This window comes from Kogia breviceps, chromosome 14 (assembly GCF_026419965.1).
Source record: "Kogia breviceps isolate mKogBre1 chromosome 14, mKogBre1 haplotype 1, whole genome shotgun sequence".
Classification (NCBI taxonomy): domain Eukaryota; kingdom Metazoa; phylum Chordata; class Mammalia; order Artiodactyla; family Physeteridae; genus Kogia; species Kogia breviceps.
In genome coordinates, this window is record NC_081323.1 from 73767411 (window position 1) to 73794792 (window position 27382).

A 27382-nucleotide genomic window follows, 5' to 3' on the forward strand; every position below is an offset into this window, starting at 1 on the left:
ATTCGTGACAACGATGGTGGGGAAACTGAGCTCCGTGATGGAAATCTGTCTTCACTGAGTCTCCATGCTAATTCAACATCCAGCTAAAGAATGTTCCAGTTTGCCACTGTTGACACCCTCAGATATGAAGCTCTTTTGACTCCTCTGCTCACATATCTTCTCTCTAGATGTTACTGAGTCACTATGGTGATGTTTCTATATCACTACTCATAGAATGGCAGGTCCAGAAGGGATATTAGGAGCACCTAGCTCCATCTCACCTGCACAGAAGAGGAGACCCAGGCAGCAGTATCCACAGGAAGTCTCCCCATCCCCTAGTTAGAGAACTCACATCCTAGACTCAAGGGTAAGGCTCCTTCCAATCGAGTGGCTTTGACCTTGGCTGCCCAGAAGCCCAAGGATGCCTCCCAGGACGTAGTGGTTAACAGTGGGTTAGAAGGACCAAACCAGGGAGCAGAGCCTCCACTGCACCCTGGACACAGAAGCTCCACATGTGTCCCTTTTTTTTTAAAAAAAAAATAGATCTTTACTGGAGTATAATTGCTTTACAATACTGTGTTAGTTTCTGTTGCACAACAAAGCGAATCAGCCATATGCATACACATTTCCCCATATCCCCTCCCTCTTGAACCTCCCTCCCACCCCTCTAGGTCATGGCACCGAACCGAGCCCATCTCCTTGTGCTATGTAGCTGGCTTCCCACCAGCCAACTATTTTACATTTGGTAGTGTATAGAAGTTGATGCTACTCTCACTTCGCTCCAGCTTCACCCTCCCACCCATGTCCTCAAGTACATTTTCTATGTCTTCCTCTTTATTCCTGTCCTGCCCCTAGGTTCTTCAGAACCTTTTTTTTTTTTTTTTTTTTAGATTCCATATGGTATTTGTCTTTCTCTCTCTGACTTACTTCACTCTGTAGGACAGACCCTAGGTCCATCCACCTCACTACAAATAACTCAATTTTGTTTCTTTTTACTGCTGAGTAATATTCCATCTTCTTTATCCATTCACGTCCCTTTTGTTTTTGTTTTCATAAAGGATTTTGTTTGAACAAAAGGCTTTGTGGAGAACTAACAACAATGTTTCTAAGCTGATGCTATTACCTGCCTCTGTTTCCTCTCACCCCTTCCTGAGCACCAAATTCCTAAGGAAGGAACAAGGCAAATGCACTTTCCCGGTGACCTCTATTTCCTGCTCCATCATTCTCTCTCCCTGTCAAGTGTATGGATATTTCTCAATGTCTATACTTTTCAAATCACACAAACAGACTGCAAATCCATTCTACCACAAAGGGCTCCTATGAGAATCTATACAGCAGAAGAGAGATGAAAATGCCTGTAAGTCGTTTCTGTGGATGGTGATGACTGATTGATGTGGGATTTACTATTAATGCAAGACAGACAGACAGACTACTCCTTACGTGAATAAGCTCTCGATTAAGCGGAGGTTGGTGACAGCCTCTATGATCAGATTCCTGCGTTTCAGCAGTCGGTAAGTCTCATGGGGTTTGTCTTGGCCTGGGCCATGCTTCCCAGTCTTCTGAGAACTGCTACTCTCCTAGAACAGGGACCAAACGCATGAGAAAACTATGGACTCGGCAAGGTCTGGGGGCCAGACACCACTCCTGCCAGTACGCTTTCCCTCTTTATGGAATTTCTACGCCATATTTCAAGAAGAAAAGTCAAGAGGATTACTGCCCCCATAGGATCCCACTACCCCACTATTTCAGTGCTTTGTAACAGCACAGACATCTGCCAGCAGAGGATCCCCGAACTTTATGAAGATCAGCTGGTTTCAGAACAGAAAGAAGAGGCATCTACTCCAGCCCTTCCCAGGCAAGGGGACCGCATTCACTCAATCTTTACTTAGTTCTTCCGCAGTGGAAGGGAGGAAATGAACAGACTCAGGGCCGACTCCCTGCTGTCACTCTATGGGGTTTCTTCATCCAGAACTCTCAACCACCTCATTTTGGTCCCCATTTTACAGAAGAGGAAACCAGGGCTCAGTGAGGCAAAACCACCATACCGGGTCCCAGGGCGAGAACGTGCACCAGGACGGGTTTCTGCCTCTGCCTCAGGGAAACCACGGGCAGCCTCTCTGGGAACATAAGGGAGATGCAGAGGCAGGCTTCCGAGTGGATCAGGATGAGTGGTGAGTGAATGATGGAGAGAAGAGCGGACGGGTGCCCTCCCTCACCCCTGCTGCGACGACCACTTCTCTCTTCATGGGTCCTTTTAGCTTCCAGGAACTTAGAATCTGAACTTGTTCCATCTGCCTTTGGATCAAAGATGCTGAAGCCCTAATGTGCACCCTGAAGGGAAAGGAAATCCTAACCCTAACACACTCCTGGCAAATCACTCAGCATAATTCAGCGCCACTTGGCGGTCCCATAGCCTGTTTTGCTGGATGCCCTCCTCGCTTGGAGAAGCGCTTCCAGAGAATGAGAACATGCTTGAGGAGGCGCCTTGGGCCAGGGTCCCATCACTTCCCTGTTGGCACCGGTGCTCTGGAAGAGGCTCGCTTCTTTCCTGAAGGGGGCGGGGCTCGAGGGGCGAAAGGGTCACAGATCCAAGAAGGGGCCCAAGAATGGCAGAAAGACTTTGGTTCTCTCTTGCGTTTCAAAGCAAACATTTTGGAGGAGAGCCACGTGAGAAAATCTGCCTGCTTTCCACGGCGCTGCTGCAGAGCAAAGTGAACACACGCTTCACCAAGGGACCTCCAGACAGGACAGTTCACGCCCCTCTTCTCAGCAAGTGGGCAAAAAGAAGGACAAGTTCTGTCATTACTCTGGGGACAGATTTCTTTTTCTTGTGTGTGTGTGTGTGTGTGTGTGTGTGTGTGTGCTGTGTGTGTGTGTGATACGCGGGCCTCTCACTGTTGTGGCCTCTCCCGTTGCGAAACACAGGCTCCAGACGCGCAGGCTCAGCGGCCATGGCTCACGGGCCCAGCCACTTCGTGGCATGTGGGATCTTCCCGGACTGGGGCACGAACCCGTGTCCCCTGCATTGGCAGGCGGACTCTCAACCAATGTGCCACCAGGGAAGCCCATGGGGACAGATTTCTAAGAGGAAGAGAAAGAGGTGAGCTAGGAAGCTAGCAGCAGGACTGGCAGGGCCTGGAGGGAATGTGCTGCTGGGGACACGTGGACCTGATGAGGAGGTGCAAAGTGGGTGGCAGGGCTAGGATGGCAGGGAAAACCTTCAGGAACTTGGTGGGATCCACCTGCTGGCAGGTGCTTCAGGTGGAGACAAGACCAATCATGACTTGATAAAGAGTCACGGCATCCAATAATACGATACAGTTAGAAGCTTCTAGAAAGTTCCACAGAAAATATCCCCTACCCCATGCCCCATCACTCCTGCTGTAGGGATAGAACCCAAGCTCAGGCTTCCACACCAGAAATGGAGAAGCAGGGCAGGGTGGGAGCTCCACACCCACAGGTTCCACTCTCCATTTTGTCATTAACTGAGCAGGCAAGTCCCTCACAGTCCCCAAGGGCTCTGCTTGCCTCCTCCTGACCAGAGCTGGCTTTCACCTTACAGGGTTGCTGTGAGGCCTGAACCAAACAGCAGCAACAGCATCAAAGGCCACCCCAATCTCAAGTCTGTTCTGTGCTGGGCAACTGAGGCACCACTGGCCATATCTGAGGCACCTTCCAGTGACCAAGGACAGCACTGAGTGAACTGAATCACATAATGACAAAGGCATTCCCGTGTCAACTGCTTTTTAATCCTTCTAATTACACTGAGGAAAAAGTATTGGTTTGATTCTACTGTCTTTAACACTGTGAAGTACAACACTATCTGACCAGAATGGACAAAGAAAGTTTTGTTTTTATCAGATCTATTTTACGATCACCTTCTTTTTATGGCAAATGATATTGGCTTTTCCAACCTTAGAACTGCTGACACTTCCGGCTGGATAACTCTGCTGTGGTTTGCCCTGCATAGTCTAGGACATTTAACAGCATCCCTGGCCTCTGCCTACGAGATGCCATTAGCACCCTCTCCCCGATGTGACGATGAAAAATGTCTCCAGACATTGCCAAATGTCCCCCGGGGGGAAAATCGGCCCAGAGTGAGAACCACTGATTTAAAGTAGCCATACACATTTTTCCTTCAAAATAAATTTAAGGAGAAAGAGTACGTTGTTGGAAATTTTAAAACCCTGTAAATAATATGCAGGTGATTTCTGCTAAGGTGGGCTGCGTGAAGGTGGTGTGTCAATGAGCATTGCATTCCTCCCGTAGAGGGCCCCCCGCTACACTGCCTGAGCATGTGGCACTTTTACTATTATTGATTTTGTTGTTATTGTTGTGATTCTTAAGCACAGAAAAGCCAAGGCTGACGTCCGCTCCTTCCTAGAGGAAACGCCCTCCCTTGTGGGCACTCACCTTTGGGTTTTCAAGCCTGACCTCTTCGATCACGGCTATGTCGCCGCTGTGACTATCCATGCAGCGGGAGCCCAAGGACACGCCAGGGTCTGAGGAGCTGCTGGTGTCCAGGAGGTTGTTCCCCCGGAAAGAACTCTGGCAGGCTCTCTCAGCAGCTCCCAGGGAGGAAGACGGATGCTTCTTCAGTGGGTGAAGGCTGATGACTTTCCACCCCCCTGCAATGGAGGACAGGCGTAGGACGGATGAACCACGGCCACAGCAGGGGGAAAGCGAGAGGGGCACTTCTGCTCAGCTGCCGGACCAGAGCCGCACAGGCCAAAGGAGTCCATGTGGTCAGTTTAAGACGAGGGAAGTGGACGAGCAAGCAGCGAGCCGCACCTTCCCAACCCTGACCCCCGATGTGCAAACCTGTCATCAGCACCACCCTCCACGTGTTTTAAGAAAAGTCTTCCATAACTAAACTAAAACCCCAAGGGCTTCTTACGCAGATTGTTGGAGGGAAAGGGATAGAGGAAGTTTAGGGAATTCCATCCCTTTTAAGAGTCAAAACATAACAAACAAAACATCTGCCAAGGGGACTTCCCTGGTGGTCCAGTGGTTAAGACTCTGTGCTCCCAATGCAGGGGGGCCCAGGTTTGATCCCTGGTCAGGGAACTAGATCCCACGTGCATGCCACAACTAAGGAGCCCACGAGCCACAACTAAACAGAGCCCCGGCACAACCAAATAAAAGCAAAACAAACAAAACATCTGCCAAGGAGAAATGACTTGCCAGCAGCCTGGAGACAGACCACACAAGCATCTCCTAAGCCTATGATTACATGATGCACATGACACCAACAGGTCCCTAAGTTAGGGCAGCACCAAGGCCATCCTCAGGTGTCTGCTGGACTGAATGTCCCCAGAGCCAGGCGGGATAGGCAGCGGCTCAGGCTGAGGGCGCGCACGCCCCTGCCCACCCTCCCTACCCCCTGCCCCGAGTACGCCCCTACCCTTGCTCGGGGTGGAGCGGTGAGGCCGAGTCCTGAGACCGCCATTTGAGAAGGACTTCGAGTCCCGCTGTGATCCTCTGCCTTTCCTCCTGCCGCCGCTGCTCTCCTCCTCGCTGTCCGACTCGGAGAGGAAAGCATCCTCGCCTTCGGGAAGCAGCGACTCCTCCTGCACTGAGGCCAGGCTCACGGTGGTCAGTAGCTCGCTCCGTGCCTTCTCCCTCTCGTACTGCCGGCTCAGGTCGCTCTCCTCCGCAAACACACAGGAGATGTACTTGGTGGTTCGCTGCCGTCCTTCGTCCTCCATGAAGCCCTGGAGGGGACGAGATGTGTCTAAGACACTGCAGAGGACGCCGGGACACCCAGGCATTCGGGTGACCAGGCTTCTGCGGTGTCTACTTCCTTGTCATTCCCACGTTCCCCCACGTCTCCTCCACCTCACGCCTGGGCCCCAGCTAAGCCCCTCGTGGGTCTTCCCGTCTCGCCATCCCTCAGGTTCTGCTTCCACAGGAAGCAATCCTGACTGCATGTCTGCTCTAGGAGACTGTGAGCTCCCCGCTGGGCAGGACCCTAACTTGGCCTTCCGCAAACCCACGGGGCCTGGCACAGGACGAGGCCTATGAGAGACGGTCAATAAGCAGAATTCGACGGTTCCTAACTGTTGTCAGAGACTCGGAGTCAGGGCCTTGAGGTCACCAGCTCCATTCGGCCACTGCCGTGGGGAGTGGTGGAGAAGCTGTCACTCAGCGACTCCCCTTTGTCTTCTACAACAAGGGAAAGGGGCTTTCTGCCCTTAATAGCAGAAGGAGTTAACAGCTTCCATGTACCAACCACACGCCAAGGACAGTGCTACGTGCTCCACAGTCGTTAGCTCAACTGTAATACAACCTTCCAGCAAATGGCCAAAAAGTTGGCACGGAGGGAGTGAAGCCTAACGGGCTGAGATGGCAGGTCTGGGTCCGAAAAGGGGACACCAGACACAGTTGGCCGACTCAGTGTCCCCAGGACCCAGGCAAGGAACGTAAATGAGAGGGAGGGCCGGGCTGGGACTGAGGCCTGGGGGTGCCCACATTGTCTCTGGGCGCCATCAGAGGCACCACCTCAGCTGATGCCCCACGCGGGAGTGGGGGGCCTGCTCCCTGGGCTGCAGCATCTCCTGCTGCCTTTTCAATGCTGACAACTCATTCAATTTTCAAAAAGCGAAAACCAACAAAACCCACAGTGGGGGTGGGGTGGGGCACACTTGTGGGCTGCGTTCAGCACTCCCGCCCTCCCTGGCAGCCATCTGCCTCCTTGACCGAGACGGAAGGCCGATCTGGGCTCCCGGAGTCTGAGACAGCCCTTCAGAACCACGCTGTGTGCACATCCAAAGACAATGAACTCACGCTGTTACCTTGACCACTTTGAATCTCTGAAGGAGACGGCACAGCATTCTGGCTTCCAGTTTTCCCACGTTCATAGCCACTCGGATTTCAGCTTGGGAAATGCCTTTCGTGCCTCGACGCTCAACTATGTGAAACAATACACTTGAACCCCAGCCTCCACCACGGAGCCGTTCTGCACAAGTCAGGTCCGTTCCCAGACATTTCAATGCGGGGAAACCGACAAACAGAATAAGACACCTGCCTCCTCCCCCCCTCCCCTCCCAAGACTCTGAACACTCTGACTCAATGCTCATTTTTAAGCGCTCACTATCTGACTCTTCCACGTCAAAGCTGTATGTCAAGCAATCGACACCTGATCCACCGAGTTCCAGGGACGCTGTTTTATCCTGCAGCAGGAAGAGTGTGCTTTCACATGAACGAACTTTCTCAGCTAAATTAAACTGAGCCTTTTAAAAAGCACCGAAGGGGGCTTCCCTGGTGGCGCAGTGGTTGAGAGTCCGCCTGCCGATGCAGGGGACGTGGGTTCGTGCCCTGCTCCGGGAAGATCCCACATGCCGCGGAGCGGCTGGGCCCGTGAGCCATGGCCGCTGAGCCTGCACGTCTGGGGCCTGTGCTCTGCAACGGGAGAGGCCCCAACAGTGAGAGGCCCGCGTACCACCAAAAAATAAAAAATAAAAATAAAAAAAAAAAATAAAAAGCACCGAAGGAATTTTTAAGGAAGAACACCTGCCAGTCCTTCTCGATAGACTCAGAGGCACTACGGACACCGATTATTGCCTTATCCCGTAACAGCTGCCGGCCAGCAGGGGCCACAGAAGGAAATAATGCTATTTGGCCCTGTAATAAATGACCGGTAGGCAACTGTAGGCAATCTATTACTTGCTCTGTCTGGTGTGTCAGCTCCTGCGCTGCTACATGCTGTGCTATTACTGTATCTTCCTCCAATGAGCCCTTTCAAATTTACTCGACTACTCAGGGGTTGGGAACTTCAGGAAGGAGCCCGGTGGGGTGGCGGTGGGCGGGAGTCCCTCCAGTAAAATACTACAGGGCAGACTTTGGGGCAACACTCGGACCGTTCAGAAAAAGCCTCCCCTTTATTTCCTAATGTGGCATACACTTGAGGCTGCCAGGCAAAACCAATCTGGATAAAGGCAGTTTTGCTGTATTGTCCATGCATAAAAATAAACAGCAGAATGGAAAGAGGTGACTAGAATGTGTTCCTATGTTAAACTAGTAACATGCTAAAAGCAGGGATGAAAGCGTTAAGGACAGCATTTCTCAAACTGTGTTCTGAGGAACAGATTCTGAGAGATGTTGAAGAGGTGATGGAAACAGCCAAACAGCCTTCCCTAAAGGTTGTGCTGATGCGCCAGATGCTTTCGTACCTGCTGGCTGAACCAGATCTCCTGCAGCACCCCCCCTTCTACTCTAGACATCCTCCGCTCCACAGCGACCTGTGGCCACACCATCTATGGCACTGGGTCACTGCTATCTTACATAGATTTTAGGGGATTTAGGGGAAGGGGTAGGAATGGACAGAGACATGTTTCTTCCCCCTTCATCACAACAATCCCCAGCCTGCAATGATTCCAGACCAATTTTAGAAGTTGGTAGGTGACTCTCAAATCTTTGAGTAGTAATATTAATAGGTAATTTTTTAGTGCTTTCTACATACCAGGCACTACACCAGATGTTTTAATCCTACTTATTCAGTCCTCTTACGTGCTAGGGGAGATATCCCCATTTTACAGATGAGGGAATCGAGGCTTGGAGACCTTGCTAAAGTCTTCAGCTGGAGGACAAGGGGCAGAGCAAGGACTCCAACTCAAATCTGACCCCAAAGGCTAAACCCTCAAGGGGACCGGGGGGCTTCCCGCTGTGTGACATTCTCGACAGCAGGGCCCTCTTTCAACATTTGACCAAAACACACCTCGACTCAAAAGCTCGGGAACCCTGTGTATATGCAGGTAGGAGAACGGGACTTACTGAGTTCGTAGGTCTGTGTGAGCATGTCCCGCTCGTACACGATGTCCACCGGTGGCACGGCCTTGGAGATGGCCTCCTCGTCCTCGTCGTCGTCCTGGTCTTCGACCTTCCGCTTGAACTCCTTCAGCAGCCTCAGGCAGCGCACCATGACATCGGTCCCTGGGAACACAGGCACACGGTTCCATGATGACAAATCAGTGCGGCCCTGGGGGAGGCGGCTTCAGCAGACCCAGAGGCCCCGAGAAAGGCCGCACAGGGCATCGAGTTTGGAACATTTAACACTGCACACCTTTGGGCACAGACTTGAATACTGACTCCATAAAATTGCTTTAAAAACAAAAAACGTATTATTAGTGAACAAAGAAATGCAAATGAAAGGAATAACGAGGGGCCTGTTAAATTAACAGCAGCCTCTGCTTCAGACAAGCTCCATGACTACAGGAAACGTGCTTGTTCTTTTCCCATCACCGCCCCCCGCTGCCCCGAATAGTGCCCGGCACACAGCGGGCACATGGGCGGTATTGCTGAAAGGATGAATACAATCTTCTCCCTTTTAAGCCAATACCCATTGCCGCTAAGGTATGGCAGCAGTGTGAACAAGTTCTATGACCTTTCCAGAGCATTTCGAGAGGCCTTTAACTCCATGATTCCAAGCGCAGGAACTTACTCCAAGAAATAACTCAGAAAGAGGCAAAACTGCCAATAGTTAAGAGGTCCACACAGAACTCTTTATAGACCCAGCTTCTGTGAATAATATAAACGACGACCAGGACTAAGGGGCAGGACACGGACGAGTCACCACACTCTGCAGGCGAGCGCCGGCCTTCAGACAATCACAACGCACCGGTACTCAACCTACGGAAGCACCGTGTGCGGAAAACAAGCTCACGCCTATGGCTATAACACGCGAGTTACAAGGACAAGGAAAAACATCTCGACACTATGTGTGCTAACTGCTTTGAACCTGACAACCCCAGGAGGCGTACAGATGAAGAAACTGAGGTACAGACGCGTTAACTAACTTGCCCAAACTCCCAGTAGCCTGTGACAGGGGCTAAGTGACTCAGGCAGGCGCCAGGCCTCTGATACGGAAGAGATGGTGTCCTATGACACTGACAGCCAGGAGGCAGAACCGCAGCCCCTCAAGGATGTCCACGCTTTCACCCCTGGAACCTATGAATATGTTACCTGCCGTGGCAAAAGGGACTTGCAGGCATGATTTAAGTTAAGGCTTTTTGTCGTGGTGCTGGTGGCCAAGGATTTTGAGATTATCCTGGAATATCTGGCTGGGACCAGTCCTTGTAAGAGAGAGGCAGGAGGATCAGAGTGAGAGATTGGTAGATGCTACGCTGCTGGCTTTGGAGATGGAAGGGGCCACGAGCCAAGCAGTGCAAGCAGAGTCTAGAAACTGGAAAAGGGCAGGAAACGGATTCTTTCCTAGAGCCTCCGGAAGGAGCATAGCCCTGTCGAAACCTCGATTTTAGTCCAGTGACAGACTTCCAACCTTCAGAATGATAAAATAACGAGTTTGTGTTAAGTCACTGTATTTGTAGTAACTGTAACTGCAGGGCTGTCGGCAGCTTCTCCTCCAGCGTCCATCAGCACACCAAGGTGCAGAGCCCTCGGGTACCAGGGCAAGGAGCAGTGGCAGTAAAGCTGGTCTCTGCAACCCAGTGCCTCCTAAGCAGGAGCTGTGCCACTGAGGGTCTTGCTGTGAAGGCGTGTGGAACACGCACATCAGGGCAGCACAGACTGACGCCTGAGCAGGTCAAGTCCAATCTCCCCAACTCGGGCAGGGGATTCTCTGTAGGTGGGGGACACAGCACGTGGTTTGCAGGTGAAGTTCACAAACAGTAAAGCATCTCAGGGGCCTGATGTCAGAGACTTTACCCTCAGAGTCAGGTCCGCAGAGGCTGACCAACCAGAACCTTCCGGGAGGGCTGGCCTGGGGCCAAAGGTCAGCAGGCGTGCGGTCACCCTCGGCAGGGCTCGGGCACCAGCTGATTCCCCTCCACTCCCACTAGTGAGAGAAAATCCTCCAGTTCTCGACTTTTCATGAGAAGAAACATGAAGCCCGCGTCTGGCAGGGCCTCCCTTCCTGCTTCCCAAGCTTTGTGCTTCACTCCCGGTACCTGCCCCGGCCTCTCCCTCCCAACCTGGGAGCGAGGGGACTCCTGGGCCATCTGAATGGGTGAGAACTATTTCAAGGCCCCGGGGCCCGGGACTGGGTTCTCCCTGTGGCCAGCACCCCCAGCACGTGGGCAGAACACTGGCCGCCAAGCCACTCGCCACCTGGTCTTCCCCTCTGTCCTCTACCTTGAGCTACTCCCAAGCCCCTCAGCCCCCCTCTCACCCCTAAGCTGGTACTCAGAGTGACCTCCTGCTCCTCACAAAACCACCACCACTCCTCGGACGCCTGCCAGGTCCCTGACGCTGATCTAAGCTCTCCTGGCGGTTATATGGGTCAGTCCTCATCACAGCCTTAGGAGCTGGGCTACCATCCCTGTTTCATACCTGACAATGTGAGCGAAGGGATCTGCCCGAACTCCCATCCCTTAGCAAGTGAGGAGCTGGGATTTACTGGGCAGCCCAGCCTCGAAGCCCAAGCCCTAAACCTTTGATGACTTACGGCCCCTGATTCAAAGACGCCCGTGTGACTGAGACCAGCAGGTGACCCGGGCAAGGGCCAGCCCGCGTGAGGGGTGACACGATGCAGCATTTATGGAGGCAGATGGACTCGCTCTCAGGCAAGAGCCCAGTGTGATTTTTTCCCACACTTTTATAACTTCCTTAAGGGGCTAATTAGCCAAGAAAAGATACACAGAACAGCCCTCAAAGCAAGCTAAGTGGAGGAGGAGAAACGTTACTAGTGCGCTCGTGGACTCTAAGGCAACAAAGGAAAGCGCCCTCGGCCTTCTCGTGCCCAGGCAGCAGCTGTCCTCACCTGCGTCCCCCGTCAGAGCCTTCTCCTGATGGCACAGCTGCGCCCTCTGCCGACAGCCAGGATGGAAGGACGCTCAGAGGAGAGTGGGGAGAAACGGGCTCCCGGGGTCAGGCACACGTGGGTTTCAACCTCAGCTCTGTAACTCTGGGGCGATGACTTGCTATAGCTCTCCGTTCCCCACTCAGTGAAATGAGATGATGATGTTCTCAGCCTCACGGCTTAGTGTCAGCGAGACCCAAGGTAACGTCTGTACAGAGGCTGGCGTGGAGTCGTGGGCCAGGCACTGTGTTGTGAGCGTTACATAAATTAACCCATCAAATCTCATGATCTGAGGCTGGCAGGCCCCTGTAAGCTGCACTGTACAGACGCGGAAGCTGAGGCACAGAAAAGTTAAGTGACTTGCTCAAAGCGATGGAGCTGTGAAGTGGCAGAGCTAGGATGTGACCCAGGCTGTCTGACTCTCAACTAACATAGCAGTTGCTCTTAATGGCATCACCGGCACCTAGCACCGTGCAAAGGCATGACGAACAGGAGCTGAACTCAAGATGGTTGGTCCCTTCCTGCCAGGTAGGAAAGCCCCACAGCTGGCCCGCGGTCGGGGTGACCTGGCTCCTGGGTCCCATGGGAACTCTCCCCTGCTCTGGTTCTGAGCATGGGGCTCAGGAAGGCACCTAGACAGGCAGGCCGCTGGCTGGGGGAGGCTGAGGGTGACGCAGGAGGACCACCGCTCCCTGTGATCACACTGGGAACTGTGAGCCCCGCGACCAACAGGGAGCACGCGACCCAGTGGGGGGAGGGAGAGTCCCAACACATCTCGAGGGGTGAGCTCCGGTGTCTAAGGCTGGGCCGGGCAGGAGGCTGCTATGACTCATCCAGAGGGCGCCTGCAGAGGTTTGGGGCCACAGGGTCTGCAGCTCTGCCTGTCGCTGAGCACAGCTGATTTCTCTGCCCTGAATCCCTACTGCACTTATTTCCGTGCCCGTCAGAGAGGTAAGCTCTGGTCATTCACTCAACACACTGATGGCGGCAACGTTTCCCTTTCCTCAGGCCATGTCACTTGCATCCTTCCTTTGGAAAACCTCGTGTGAGAGAGAGCGAGCCTGCGCGGTGGTTAAGAATCTGGACTCTTCTGCCTGGTGTGGGAACCTGGGCAAGCTGGTCGACCTCCCTCAGCCTCCACGGACTCGCCCGCCAACCAGGGCTGATGAGAATGTCAGCCTCGTGGGACTGGGGGAGAGAGGCAGGAGAAAAAGCAGGTAAAGGATGGGGCACAGTGCAGTCTGAGCTTCGATCCAAGGTACCACTTGGAACTCGTTTCACCAGATCTTTACGCATTTCCCATAGTTCTACTAGAGTTTTTTCCAGACTCAGAATTTCTATTTTTATTAAAACCCCTTCAGCTCACACTTGCCGTTTTTGGGGGGCTGTGCTACACAGCTTGCAGGATCTTAGTTCCCCAAGCAGGGATCAAACCTGGGCCCCCTGCAGTGGGAGCGTGGAGTCTTAACCACTGGACCACCAGGGAAGTAAGTCCCTCATACTTGCTGTCTTTAAGGATATTGTTCTAGAGCACAAGGCAGCTGAAGTCAAAGCAGAAGGGCTGGTCGGCAGACTCACGCAGGTGAACGTGGCCTGTCGCTCCATTGGAGCTGCCGCTTCAGTTACCTGCAACCGCCCTGGAGGGGCCACTGACCCCTGCATGCAGGGTTTTCCTTCCAGGAACAAAAGGGAGGAGAAATATAACCGGCCAGGCCACTGCTCACATGCTCTCAAACACACACAAACATGTGGCAGGCGCTAAGGTCAGCATTTCTACACAAAGGAACCACGCAGTTCTTCTGTGTCAATGATCCAGGAAGGGCTCCACCTTAGCATGAAAAGTGCCTTAATTTAGACATCCTGAAGATCCAAAAAGGAAGAAGGGAAGGACAGAATCTTTACTGACTACCTGGGATGGGCCAGGCACTGTGTGAGGTCCTTTCAGAGGCTATTTTACTTAATCATGGTGTGAATTCTGCAAGTTATTATCACCATTTTAAAGAAAAGGAAACTGAAGCTCAGAGGGCTCAAGTGATCTAAGTGGCCTTGGACCCAGCAAGTGGCCTTCCTTCCACATTAGGCCACATGGTTGGGCCTGAATTCCATATTTCTATCAGAAAGCACTGTTCCTTGTAAAGGAAAAGCCAGAGCGGCTGTGACGTAGAACCAACAGCCCGTGTGTCTCACATTCCCAATGAAACATCTCATCCGGCCTGCTAGCAGAGTGGCCCCCTGAACTGTGATCAACCCGGGAAGGAAGAAAAGCAACAAATGAGCCCCAGGACAGACTTCCTCTTCTTAAAGGGTCACAGACAAAGGGACAGTCCTACTAGTAAGCCAAGCGGAAGTTATGTAAATTCAGTGTTACCCCCTTCACCCCACCAACACACACACACACACACACACACACACACACACACACACACACACACACCCTTGAATGGGTCTGGGTTGGTCAGGGCTGGGGAGTCATTCAGATAGTCTGGGAAACTGAAACTATAAGCAAGCCCATGGGACATTCTAAGGAGGTGACTGCCTTGGGTACTGGCAGAGAGGCCTCACCAGAGGTGGCAGGACAGCATTCAGGGCAGCACCCAGGACGGAGGAGGGTGCTGCAGCCCACACCCAGGGCGATGGAACTGGTGAAAAGTATGGGCTCTGGAGTCAGTCTGTCTGGTGAGAACCTGCCTCTGCCACTTACAGGCTGGCTCAGCGTGGCTGAGAGATCCCGCAGCCCCGTTCCTCAGGCTGCTCAGCTATGAAACGGGGACAAGAATAGCATCTTCCTCACCGAGTGCTCAGGACACTACTTGCTACTGCTTTCTCACTACTGGTACCATCACCACAACCTCGGAAAAAATAAGAGCTTGGGGGCTCAAGTGTCAGAGTCACCGGTGTTGAAAATGTCAGGAGGCTGCTTGGGGCCTTTCATTCAGTTTCACAGCATTTATTCTGTGATGGGCCTAGAACACATAAAGAAGGACAAGACAGGGTTCCCACCCCTGCAAAGGGCTGTGTCTGAGAAAGAGGCCCGGGAGCCTCGGACAGGGTGATTAGGCTTCACACGGGCCTGGGCGTGAACTCCGGCTCCACCATGAGCAAGCTGTGAACCCCCGAGCCTCAGGCTTCTCATCTACAAGGCGGGGATAATTCTACAACGTGTCTAGACTAAGCTGGGAGTAAGGACTAAGGGAGTGAATGAGTTAAGCGCTCAGGGTATGCCATCCAGCTGGATGGCTACAATGCGCTCGGGGCTCTGCTTCCAAAACCCAGAGCTGGCAAACAAAGACTATGCAGGGAAAGGGCGAGAGGAGGGGCCATTTGGGTGGGATATTAAAGGATCCCGAAGAAACTGTCTTGGCAGAAGAGGACAGGCATGCATTTCAGGCAGATGGAAGGGCACCGGCAAAGGCACAGAGGTGGAAAAGGACTGGCCGATTGGGAAGGGGTGCTGGTGGGAGGGGCGGGGATGAGGCCGAGAACGAAGAGGAGACTGCAGATGACTGCAGACGGTCTCTAGTCCAGCAGATGGGAAGTTACCCGTGGGTGTGAAGAAGGGCTGATGGAGGAGTCTCCTGCCCCCGGCCACCTTCACCTTCACCTTCAGCCACCGGCCCCCCGGCCCCCCCTTGCTTGCACCTCCTGTCAGTCAGGCCAGCCTCTCTGGAGGAGGCGGCGGCAGAGGGGCCTGATGGCCGCAGGCTCAAGAGCCACACTTTCCTCTGCTCTCTCCCCTACCAGCTCGTCCCAGCTCTGTGACCTTAGGCAAGTGATCTGTGCTTTAGTTGCTATCAGTGAAGAGTAGCACTGAGAAGATGGGGTGATAAAGGGATCAGAGTCAAAGAACTAACACTTGGCTCACTGCCCCACAAATTCCCTGCACAGTTCTTCCGCCCCGCGCCCCGCAAGGCGCAAAATGGCTAACAAAGTGCAGAATCTCCCCTAGCCCCTTCCTCTTTTCCACGCCCTAAGACAAGCCATCAGAGTCCAAGGTCCCTCTGGCTAACTGTGCAAGGCAGCGCGGGACTCACACAGGTTTAGGAATCTGGAAGCGGCCTTGGTCTAGAGGTTCAGTCACCCTTCAATACCTGGTGCGAGTACCTCGAAACGAACCCTCCGGACGGATCACTTAGGTCCCCAAAGCTCTTAGAGAACGACCGACAGGTAGGACTCTCTAGGACTCCAAGCTGGGCGCTGTTCAAGGATGAAACCACCACACAGAGACGCCTCTCAAGTCACTTTACTGGTCCCCTGAACCTCTGTGGGTAGGCTGCTCACCTGTAGGCCAGCCCTGTGCTCTCAGGCCCCAGCACCTGCCTTTGGGCTCTTCCAAGCATGGGGAGCCTTCCTTCCTCATCCCTCAATCATACCACAGAAAGTTCTCAAAGGACAACGTTGCCAGTCCCTCACCTCCGAGGCACATCTACTGTAGGCCGTCCCCGTCTCATTCTCCAGAATTCTGCCCCGGACCTCACCACCCTGCCCCCGTTGCCAGCAGCTCCTCCCACCCCACAGACCAGGCAGGCCCATCTTCCTGCTCAGGGCGGTCGATGGAGCGGCCAGCAGGCTTGAGCCCGTGTTCCCTCCTGGGGGGGGGGGGGGGACACAGAGGACAGGATCGTTTTCCCACAAGGCCACCCTCCAGGTGCCTGCGCCCCCTCAGGAGAGCTGCCTCCGCCCCAGTGAAGCCACCCAAGGCCCGGAATTTATGCCATTGACGATTCTACCCCTTTCTCTACTCTTTTCAGTTCCTGCCTTTAAGAGTTTTTGCCACATTAAAAGGTCTGTTTATTTTATTCATCTTAATTATTAATGAGAGTAATTATCTTCATATTTTAGCTAGAGTCCTTTAATCAATCTTGTCACCTTTAACTTAAAGAAATCTCGCTGTTTTTAACTGTTTGACCTGTTGTCCCCTCGAGCACCATTCATTTTCTAGGCTTTAAACTTTCCTGACGATCTTCTATCCTTTTCATGTTTATGCTCGCCCTTTATCCTGTGCTTCTGATCTTCATTCTTTTTAATTCCAGTTTTCTGGTTTCAAAGCTCTTTTAAACCTTTATATTTATTTTATTGCATTTTAATCCTTCTTCGTATGGCTCATGTCTCTTTTTTCTTAGCTTGTACACTTTAACCCTACTGTAACTTTTTAAATGTCCCCTTCTGCCGTTTTAATGACCATAATTTAGTTTGCTGTACCCTGTTATGTGTTTGTTGGATTTGGTTTTCATTTTTTATTGTAATTTTAACAGCTTTATTGAGATATAATTCATATGCTACACAATTCACCTGTTTAAACTATACAAGTCAGTGGTTTTTTAGTATATTCACAGGTATGTGCACCCATCACAAGTCAGTTCTAGAACATTTTTACCACCTCAAACCCTTTAGCTATCACCCCTCTGTGCCTCCAGCCCAGCCCTAAGCACTCACTAATCTACTGTCCTATTCTGGACTCACCCTAAATGGAATCCCATAGTCATGGCCTTTTGTAACTGGCTTCTTTCTCCATTGAATGATTATGGCACCCTGGCTGAAAAGTCAGTTGACCACAGATGTGTGGGTTTATTTCTGGACTCTCAATTCTACTCCATCAGTCTCTAATTCTATCCTTGTGCCAGTACCATGCTGTCTGGATTACTGTTGCTTTGTAGTAAGTTTTGAAATTACAATGTGTGAGCCCTCTTACTGGATTCTTCTTTTTCAGGATTGTTTTAGCTTTCTATGTACCCTCTAATTCCATATGAATTTTAGAATGAGTTTATCGATTTCCACAAAGAAATCAGCTGGGATTCTTATAGGAATTGCGTGGAATCTGAAGATCAGTTTGGGGAGTACTGATATCTTAACAATGTTAAGTCTTCTGACCTATGAATGGGATGTTTTCCCATTTACTCAGATCTTAAGTTTCTGTCAATATTTTGTAGTTTTCAGAGTATATGCTTTGTACTTGTTTGTTAAATTTATTCCGAAGTATTTTATTCTTTTTGATACTATTATGAACAGAACTGTTTTCTTAATTTCATTTTTGGACTGTTCATTACAAGGGTAAAGAAATATAACTGATTTTTGTATATTGATCTTGTCCTGCAATCTTGTTGAACTTGTTTTTTATTTTTGAAAAGTCACAGGGCAGCAGCTTGGGGGAAGAGTCCACACCATAAACAGGGAGGTATAGACCCTGGAACTACCCCAGCCTCTCACAGCTGGACTCACCTTGCCACTGAACCTGGGAAACCTGCTAGATGCCTATCTCGGTCATTAGCCCCAGGGAGCCCGACTTCTGTCAACTGCTTCCCTGCTTCCGAGGGATTACGAAGTTAACTTCTATTTCTCTTCCCTTCTGTTCTCAGCACAACGTAATAAACACAGAGTGACTGCTAAACACTTGAAGAAAATAATCCAAATTTGCAAAACACATCAGTTCAGGTGACTGTTTTCATTACCAAGGTATTTTTGCCTTTTGCAAAACAGATCACTGCAGCTTTCTGTAACACATTTGAAATATGCTGAAATCCAAACTCTTTCTTTATGGCCTTTTAGAAACACTCATATATATCCGAGCGCACCTGTAAATTTACATGAAGCAATACATCATCTTTATTATTTAAGTCTTGTCTCCTCCATAACAGTTTGGAGGGAAGGTTTTATGTTAATTTTGCAAACTGGGAAGACACAGCTCGAGGCAAGAAAAGACTAAAAAGCTATGCATTCATCCCTTGTCTCCTGCTTGAGGAAAGTCACTGAAGGGGCACCTAATTAAATTACATTGGCTAAACATTTACTTAGCACCTACTCTGTTCCCAGCAGACAACACACAGACATTAAGACTCTCAAAGATGAAGTCTGCTCTTGGGGGGCTTTCCTACCTCCAGGGGCTCCTGCCTTTTATACACCTGTTGTGTGGTAATATCTGTGTGTTACCATCTCCCTCCACAAGACTTAGACACAGGGAAGTCAGACAGGGTGGGCAGTGATTCCATTAACTAAATGAGGAAGCAAAGGAAGAGACACAGCTCCCTCAGACTGGCAGCTCGGTCACTCAGCAAGCATACCACCTCCCTCCTGCAGGCACCAAGCCAAGTGTTGGGGATGCTGTGGTCTGTCCTCATCCAGCAAACATGCTCTGGAGCCGTTAGTGAGGCCAGTCTCCACAGGTTATTGCTATGCCCACATAGTCAAGCACATAGGCCTTAAGCTTTTTAAAATTACACACCTTTTAGTTTTACTTGGCGTTAATTAACTTTTTTCCATTTGCTTGGTTTTCTCTGTACCCATATCGAATTCACACTCAGACTCTCTACTAGCATACAACTTTCCCTTCACACATTCACAGGCACTAAGCAACTGATCCTTTGCATGGACTTCCAACCCCACGCCTCTGCGTCTGTCATCATGATTTCCCTTCATCATCTCTCCCGGGTTTCCAGTGTCCCCCCTCTTCTTGGACCCCATGCTTTCCTGTCTCTTGGCTTAGCCTGTTATTTGATGGTGTACATCCTCCTGCAGCTTCCTAAAAGGGAACCTGGGAGATCAGAGATGAATTGTTTCCAATCCGCATGTTATGAAAATGTGTGAGGTCCTAATTCTCACACCTCACTGACTGGAAGATTCCAAGGTGAAAGTCCATCCCCTTCAGAAAGTTGATGGTGTTGCTCCAAGCTCTCTAGCTTCCGTTACTACTGGGAAGCCTGATGACTCCTCTCTGGAGGCTCTTCAAGCCCCAGACTTCTGAAGTCTCAGGCTGTTGGATCCTGGTGTGGGTTTCTTTATGTTCATCACGCTAGACATCTGCCAGGTCTTTTGATCTAGAACTTAACATCCTTCAGATCTGGGAAAATTCCATGTCATTTCCCATCATCTCCTCCTTTCTACTCCCCTGCACACACACTCTCTCCCCCTACTGTGAACTTGAACTCCTACTGTGTGGACATTGGATCTTTTAGGCTCAGCTTTTTTTTTTTTAGATTTTGGGGGTAGGAGTTTATTAATTAATTAATTTATTTATTTATTTTTGCTGTGTTGGGTCTTCGTTTCTGTGCGAGGGCCTTCTCTAGTTGTGGAAAGCGGGGGCCACTCTTCATCGCGGTGCACGGGCCCTCTCACTATCGCGGCCTCTCTTGTTGCGGAGCACAGGCTCCAGACGCGCAGGCTCAGTAGTTGTGGCTCACGGGCCTAGCTGCTCCACGGCATGTGGGATCTTCCCAGACCAGAGCTCGAACCCATGTCCCCTGCAGTAGCAGGCAGATTCTCAACCACTGCGCCACCAGGGAACCCCTAGGTTCAGCTTCTTATTTTCATCTTAAACTCTCCTATTTCCATCCCTTTTGAGTTTCCGTTCATTTTTTTCTTTTAAATTTAATTATTTATTGTAAAGAGCAGAACAGCATACATAAACAGGTGCCTGATGAAAACTTGTATTCTAATTTTGAGTTTCCGTTCTTTACAGGAGATTTTCTCAACTTTATGTCACTATCTTTCCTTCCACCAAATCTTTTATTGCAATAGTCATATTTCTATTATTTCCAAGGGCTTTTTTATTTTCTGCATGCCCCTCCTTTACAGCCTCTTGCTCTGGTTTCATGATGCGGTATCTTCCTTCTCTCTCCTTCCCTTTTCTTCTGCTCCTCACTTTGTTTCTATTTCCTGAGTTAGTTTGTTTCTCTTACATTCATGTTAGAGTTCTCAAATGCTTGGTGAAATGTTAAAATGCTTCATTAAGATACTGCTGTACATTAAGCAGGGTCGGGAAGATAAAGAGAGAGGCTGCCATCGTGTGGGCTTCCATGAAGGGTGAGCAGGCAGAGGCCGGCTATTTTGCTAGGAAACCTCTAAATTTCAGGATCTAGTAGACTTTTCTCTTGGACTGGTCAGTTTCTGCAGAAAAGAAGCCTCCAGCCTCTGGCCTTAGGGACTGTAAGCCTGGCTGCCAGTGTTTTAGGAGCCACAGGGGGAAAGGCAGTGAAGACTCCTACCTCATTGTGTATAGAGATTATCTCATACCACCTGTTATCAGCACTGTACCCTGTCCCCAGCTGCATCTCATGTCTGAGAGTCTCAAAAGCCTCCAGTGCATCTTCTCTTGAGGTTAAGTCCAAGGAATGAGGAATCACTGGAGGTACTAATGAGGAAAGACTGCTAAGCCACGAAGTCCAGACCTCTGTCTTTGTGGGAAAGGGCTTGTTACCTGGCTATGCCAAGTAGGGGAGGGGACCTGGGGGTGCAATGGCTCTTCACAGACTATAAACCAATCCTCTTGTCTCTAGCCCCACCCAAACTGGTGCTTTCAGAGGTCCCTGGTTTATTTCAGGTTTGAGGTGTCCACTCTTGGCTACTGCCCTGCTCATTCACTCAGCTTTCCCAGTCTGCTCGGTCAGTTACCGTTTGTACATCTGCCTTTGAGCACAAAAATGTAGACAACTCTCCCTGCCGTCACTTCCTGTCCTATTCTCTTTGTACTTGCAGGTTTATTCATTTTATAGCCTATCATCACTAGGAAGGAGCTGGAAGAGTGCAGAAAAACACATCTATTCCTTCTGTCATCTTTTACTGAAAGCTCTGACCCTAAGATTTTTAAACAACTTTGGTTAATCAGGAGGGGTTAAACAGCATGGGATAAAAATCAATAACTGAGAAAAATAAAGGACTAAGGAAGGTTTTTAAAGTTTCATAGTCTATTGTCCCTAGTTTAACTTTCTTAGAAGGTTCAAATCCCACCTCCACCACTTCCTGATTGCTTAACCTCATATAAGTTACTTAGCATGTCTTAACTTTAATTTTCTTACCTATAAAATCGTAATACCACCACCTACTTTGCAGGGCTAGAAAATGTAATCATGCAACACACAGATCAGGTACTTAAAAAATACTGGCTTAGCATAAGAAGGAAAATATAAATTTTGGTTTCTGGACACCAGGAATGGGAGATGTTGGAGGGACATCCATATAGAGATATTTGCTGCGAGTCAGAATGGGTTTCATTCTGCAAACGTTTCCTGAGCACTTTTTACATAGAAGGTCCTGGGCCAGGCCCTGAGGAACAGAGTTGAAAAAATAACATGAAATCATCCTATCTCAGGGCAGAACATGGTAAGAGGGACAGGCTGGCACTTAGAGGGGAGTAGTGAAAACTGTCCATGCAGCCCAGGCAGGAGCAGAGACTGCCTTTACCTTTCTTGGTCTTGCAAGGTCCACGTTCAGGGTGGATCTCTTGTAAGGGAAGAGGCACCACCTTGGCCAGCCCCGCATTCAGCATGTACTGGTACAGACGCTTAAATGTCCTCTCGCACAGCCCCTGCAAAATTGAAACGCTGCTGTTAGGTAGAGCAAGGTGTTTTGAAACTATTGGAGGGTCATGTAAACGAATAAGTGGGGACCTGAGTTAACTGATGATCTTGAATGAGGAAACACTGGAGGCACTAATAGGAAAATACTGCCAAGCTACCCTGTCCAGGGAACAAAACAAGTCTGCAGCAGCATATAAACCATCCTTTTGATTATGAGTGGGGAAAGAGATTTCCCTAAAAAGATCCTGAAAGGATGTACCTGAAAGGGGTGAGAATGAGGCAGATGGGGTCAGCACTAGAAGATTTTCACTGTCTACCTTTTCATATTGTTTTGGTTTTTTTAAACAAGTAAGTGTATCATTAATTATTAATAGATATGTACACACACCTCTCACAGGCAGTGAAAGAGAAAAAATTAAATTTAAGACCTTTAAAAAAATTAGTCTATCTGTGAAGTTACAACAAAATGAGGATGAGTACATCCAGCCCGTCACTCACATTTCTGTGAGGAGGCAACACAACCAAAATGACCCAAAGCACTCCTGACTGTCGAGGTTACCAACGAGCAGCCTCCAGTGCAGGCCATGTTTTTTCATCTACACGTTTTTTTTGAAAAAAGTAATTTACTTGCCAACATTGAAAAGTGAGAGAGTTCATGTTAAAAAAAAAACAGATTCTGGCTTCTCTTGAAAAACAGGAAATCCTAGGCCTGCGGTTCCTCCCAGCATCAGCCAGCGGGAGGTAAGGACCAGCTGCTCCCTCCAGACAGGCGCGCCCGACCCGGATGTCCTGGCCTTCTCTGCCCATCAGACCCCTTACATGGTGAGGCCGAAGGTCAGTTCCTGTTTATCAACATTTTTGTGCTGCTTTTCTCTCATGATAGTTAAGAGCAAAGTTGAATAATTCTTGAATCCATACTGATATAAAAAAAATTTTTTTTTTTTCCCCCACGCCACACGGCTTGCAGGATCTCAGTTCCCTGACCAGGGATTGAACCCGGGCCACAGCAGTGAAAGCACTGAATCCTAACCACTAAACCACCAGGGAACTCCCTCAAAAAATTATTTTACACTTGGCCTGTTTCACTAATCCATACCACCCTCCTGGCCACTACTAGCATTTGATTTTGCCACCATTGGAACAGGCAGGCAGGTTACCACCTGAACAGCAGGAGGCACTCGCGACTAAGAGTGGTGCATGGCACCTCCCAGGTTTCCTCTTACACTCTGTGGGGGAGAGAGGCAGCATATGTCTGAGGGCTGCTGCCACCACCCACGTATGTGTGTGATCACCTCTCGGAGGAGCCAGTACGCTAACTGCTGGGCAGCAGAAGATGTTGTTATCAAAGAAATACAGACAGCTCACATACGGCTCACTTAACCCGCTGGCTGGTAAATGGCACCTCTTGTTAATCCAGCCGTGCCCCCAGCGTCGTGGAAAGACCCAATGGAAACGCATCCATCAACCCCTAGCCCTCAACATACGGCCTGAGCCCTGGACCATCCTAGGGGGGGCTGCCAGCAAGGACTCACATAATATAATCTGCCCAGAGGACGGAGGATGACATAGTCCTTCCCTTACGGGGGGCTACCGCTGAGGACTCGCACAATCTGCCAGTTAAAGAAAGTGGCCTTTCCCGCTCCCCCAAAAAGACAGCATCCACATTCACGGCGTCCACCTCATCCAGAGGTTAATTATTCACTAAATCCTGCTCGGCCTTCTCTGACCCCTATTTCCAGCTGCTGACTAAACATCACCAAGTCAAAGTCCCAGAAGATCTTCATACTCAGTAAATCCTAAAATCAAATTTGTCATGTGCCTTAATCTCAGGCAAACTCATTCCTCTTTCTGAACTCTCTACTTTCATTGTACACATTCAAGAAATCTGGGCTCAGCGTCTCCATGGACCAGGCCGTCCTCATGGTGGGGGATTGGCAGGCGTGACGGTCCCTGCCCTCAGGAGCCCCCCCTCCAGCTCCGGTCCACTCCAGGGAGAGCCTGCCACTCCAGCTAGACAACAGACTCCTTCTCCTTCGTCCTCCCCGCACTTGACACCCACACCCTGGCTTCAGTCACTCACCGAGTCCTGCTAGTGCCACCCCCCAAATATCACCAACAATTCAAGGCGTCACCCACCCTACCTGAGGCCACAGCCCCCACCTCCCCACCCTGCCTCCAATCTCCTCCCCATCCATCAGTGCATTTCCCCAACACTCAAACTGCAGTTTACCAGGCTAAAGGCTGAAACCCAAGTCCTCAGCCTGGCACTCGAGACCTTCCTTATCTGCCTCCAACTTTCCTTTCTAGCCACGTCTCTTACTACTCCCGCCGGGCACGCTGCCGCCTGGCTGCCCCGTGTCATTGCCAACCTCAGAAACACCCCATCACCTCCAACGGCTCCACGCCTTTGCTCCAGCCCGTCTCCTCTGCCTGAAAGATGGTCTCTCCTCTGTCGGATGATGTTGACTTCATCTTCAAAGTCCAGCTCAACTGGAACTGGCTCTACAAAGCTTTTCCCATCTCTCCTTTCACGCAACTCAAACACGTCCTTCCGAGGTGCAGTCTGGCCTAAGTGTGTGGTCACACGTCAGCCCCTCCAATTAGACTGCTCTGCGACAGTGTAAGACTGTCATCCTCGTTAATTTTTGCCATGGTGGTGGGAAACACAGTTCTGACTCCGAATAGACACTCACTAAAGTATTTGTTGAATGAATAAATAAATAAACTAAACAGTGTCCTGTATCAGTCAAATCTTGTCACTTAGATCGTCCACAGCGTTGACCTGAGACTGCTCAGTTTCTCTACCCTTGAGTGACTCAGCAGGGCAGAGGGTTTCGATCTTCAGTGTCTGCATGGGCTGGACGAACAATATAAACAGCAAAGTGGGCAGATATTTCTTTGAGCTTGTAGGACTTTCCTTCATCTTGACTAGGGCCTCTCAGGAAGAGGCCTTATCAGTCTACCTTTTATTCCCCACTTTTGACAGACACTCAGATACTGAGCAATCTTTCTCTCCTCCTGAACAGCAGTGCTCATAGAGTGACAAACGGCACTGCCTGGGTGTCTGAGAGCTGACAGGAGGGAGGGGCCTGGGGTGGGCGGCCAGCACACAGCCAGCTCCAGATAACTGCTATCACAGGAGACCACAGGCCCAGGCTGGCCAGAGCCTCTGATATTTCAGGGGAAGCTGGTAACCTAGATTTTGGGGCAAAATCTCAATTTTTAAAAGATGCTAGGTCAAAGTTCTTTTCAACAATGTGCAGCCCGAATCTGACCCACAAGCTTTGGCTTATACCTCTGCTTTAAAGAGACTTGGGCATACAGTGCATTTAGCAGGAGGGGAGAGAGCCCTTCCCTCACGCAGTGAAACCAGAGAGCAGAGCCCCCACGGGGGCAGCACAAGGTGAGGAGCAAGAATGATCTACCTGGAGTGTACAATCAGACTCCAAGCCATGCTCCTTTGGGGACTAGTTACTATCACCCCCAAATCTTGACTTCAAATCCTACTGTTTAACCTACAGGGCAGTCTTACTTTCCTCCCGTTTCCACTGTTGGCTCCTTCCTGACTTCTACCGAGGAGGGCTCAAATCAGACCGGAAGCAGCATCACCCCTGTGCTCTTCCTCCCACTCTCACGTCACCACTGCCTCTGTTCCTGAACCCAAAGATGAAGCAGGTCCATAACTGCTTCTCTCCCTGTGTTGTCTGTCCTCCTTCTCAGTAGTCACTCTGTTATTTCAGGATAAAACCACTGGGAACAAAATTACAAGCTTGATTAGGAAAGTAAATCTAAATGCTCAGATTCACCATTCCACAGGAACTTTTATAGCAGGATTTGGCGCAAATCCCTGGGAAAACTGGAGGCCACCCAAGAGCAGGAAGGACTTAAAGACTGAGCCCTTTTTCATTCTGTAAAGCAAAGGAAAGTTCTGCTGTTTCATGGATATGTAACAGAGTAGAGCCAATTGACTCCATGTTGATGTTTCTTTGACTTTAACCTTTGCTTTCCCTGTTGCTTTTGTTATTATAATCATACATAATGACCTGCCTCTGGGAACCCTGCCCCTCTGCCTGAAAGTTGAACTAAAGTGCCTTTGTTCAGTTCACAGGAAGACAATCAGACCCTGCCCACATGTGAATGTCTGCAGAAAAGAAGAAATTAACATATCCCCTCCCAGATGCTGGCCAAGCCAGGCAAAACTGATGGCCATTTTACTTTACTTTCTCACCTCCTACCCCTCTCTGTTCTATAAAAAAACTGGCATCCAGACCCGGATAAGATGGTTTGTGGGGACCCTAGTTCGCATCTTCTCGGTCTGCCGACTTTCCGAACAAAGTCATTATCCCTTGCCTCAACACCTCCTCTCCCAATTTACCCGCCTGTTGTGCAGCGGGCAGAGTGGACTTGGACTCGGTAACAGCTAGGGATGGTCAAGTCCACACTGCAGTGCGCTGAAATCTACACTTGAAGATGCTCCCCACTGCGTTACAAATGAGTCCAGCCCCCCACACGGGCAGGGGCAGCTCACCAGTTCCTCCCTCAGCTTTCCCAGCGTCTCTGTCCGGTTACTCCGTGTGCTCAGCACAGCTGAGAGCTTCTCCATAAGGATGTCGTATTTGCTCCTCCTGTGAGAAACATAAAACACGTCACTTTTTTCCAGACCTGTTGTTCGAGACTGCCTGTTTTTTAAAGATGACAAGATTTAAATGACAACATATCAAACTACAGAACCTTGTGGTCTTAGGTCTCAGAGAACATCCAGCCCAACTCCTTGCCCTTTACAGCTGCACAAACTGGGGCTGAGTGGTTCAGTCTCATGGCTGAGGTCACCGAGCTAGTGGCAGTGTAGACTAGCCTCCGCAGCTATCGATTCTTTAAAATGCCTTACATCTTCTGATCATACTGAGAAATGGAATACTGCGTGCCACATCAGTAAACAAAGGATGTCACAGTCATCAGCAATTGCGGTGAGCCGGTGAGCCCTGAGGAAACTCAGGAAAGAACACCTGCCATCTAGCAGCCATCAGACTGCAGCCACTCCCCACGGCGGGCCCTGCGGAAACTCAGGATGTGAAAACACAGGATAGCGGCCCCAAATAGCTGAGGTGCAGATCAAAGGAGTTATTTCAGTGAGCCCAGACTCTTGCCCCTTGCCAAACACAGAAAAGCGCTAAATTCCTTCACTTGGTTTTCTTTCATTATCTTTTGACATTCAGACTACCTGCCCTGGGCTTGAAGTCCTAAAAATTCCCACCGAATAAAACATAACACTCAACTTTTAGATTGTGAATATTTTTTGAGTTGACAATACCTTAAAGTTTAGGAAGCACCAACACATTTCCTTATAAATCACTTGGTAAGA

At 50.1% G+C, this 27382-nt stretch overlaps 1 protein-coding gene across 2 annotated transcripts in view; it reads right to left on the reverse strand.

Moving 5' to 3' along the window:
* The window catches only part of GTF3C1 (general transcription factor IIIC subunit 1), a 73706-nt gene that overhangs the window by 39367 nt on the left and 6957 nt on the right, over positions 1–27382 (reverse strand). For both annotated transcript variants that reach the window (XM_059036149.2, XM_067014136.1), the window contains 7 exons: positions 26549–26645; positions 21905–22028; positions 8752–8910; positions 6774–6889; positions 5384–5693; positions 4393–4607; positions 1420–1556 (listed from right to left, as the gene is read on the reverse strand). In XM_059036149.2, the coding sequence (XP_058892132.1) occupies positions 1420–1556; positions 4393–4607; positions 5384–5693; positions 6774–6889; positions 8752–8910; positions 21905–22028; positions 26549–26645 (1158 nt within the window). The remainder of the gene's footprint in view (positions 1–1419; positions 1557–4392; positions 4608–5383; positions 5694–6773; positions 6890–8751; positions 8911–21904; positions 22029–26548; positions 26646–27382) is intronic.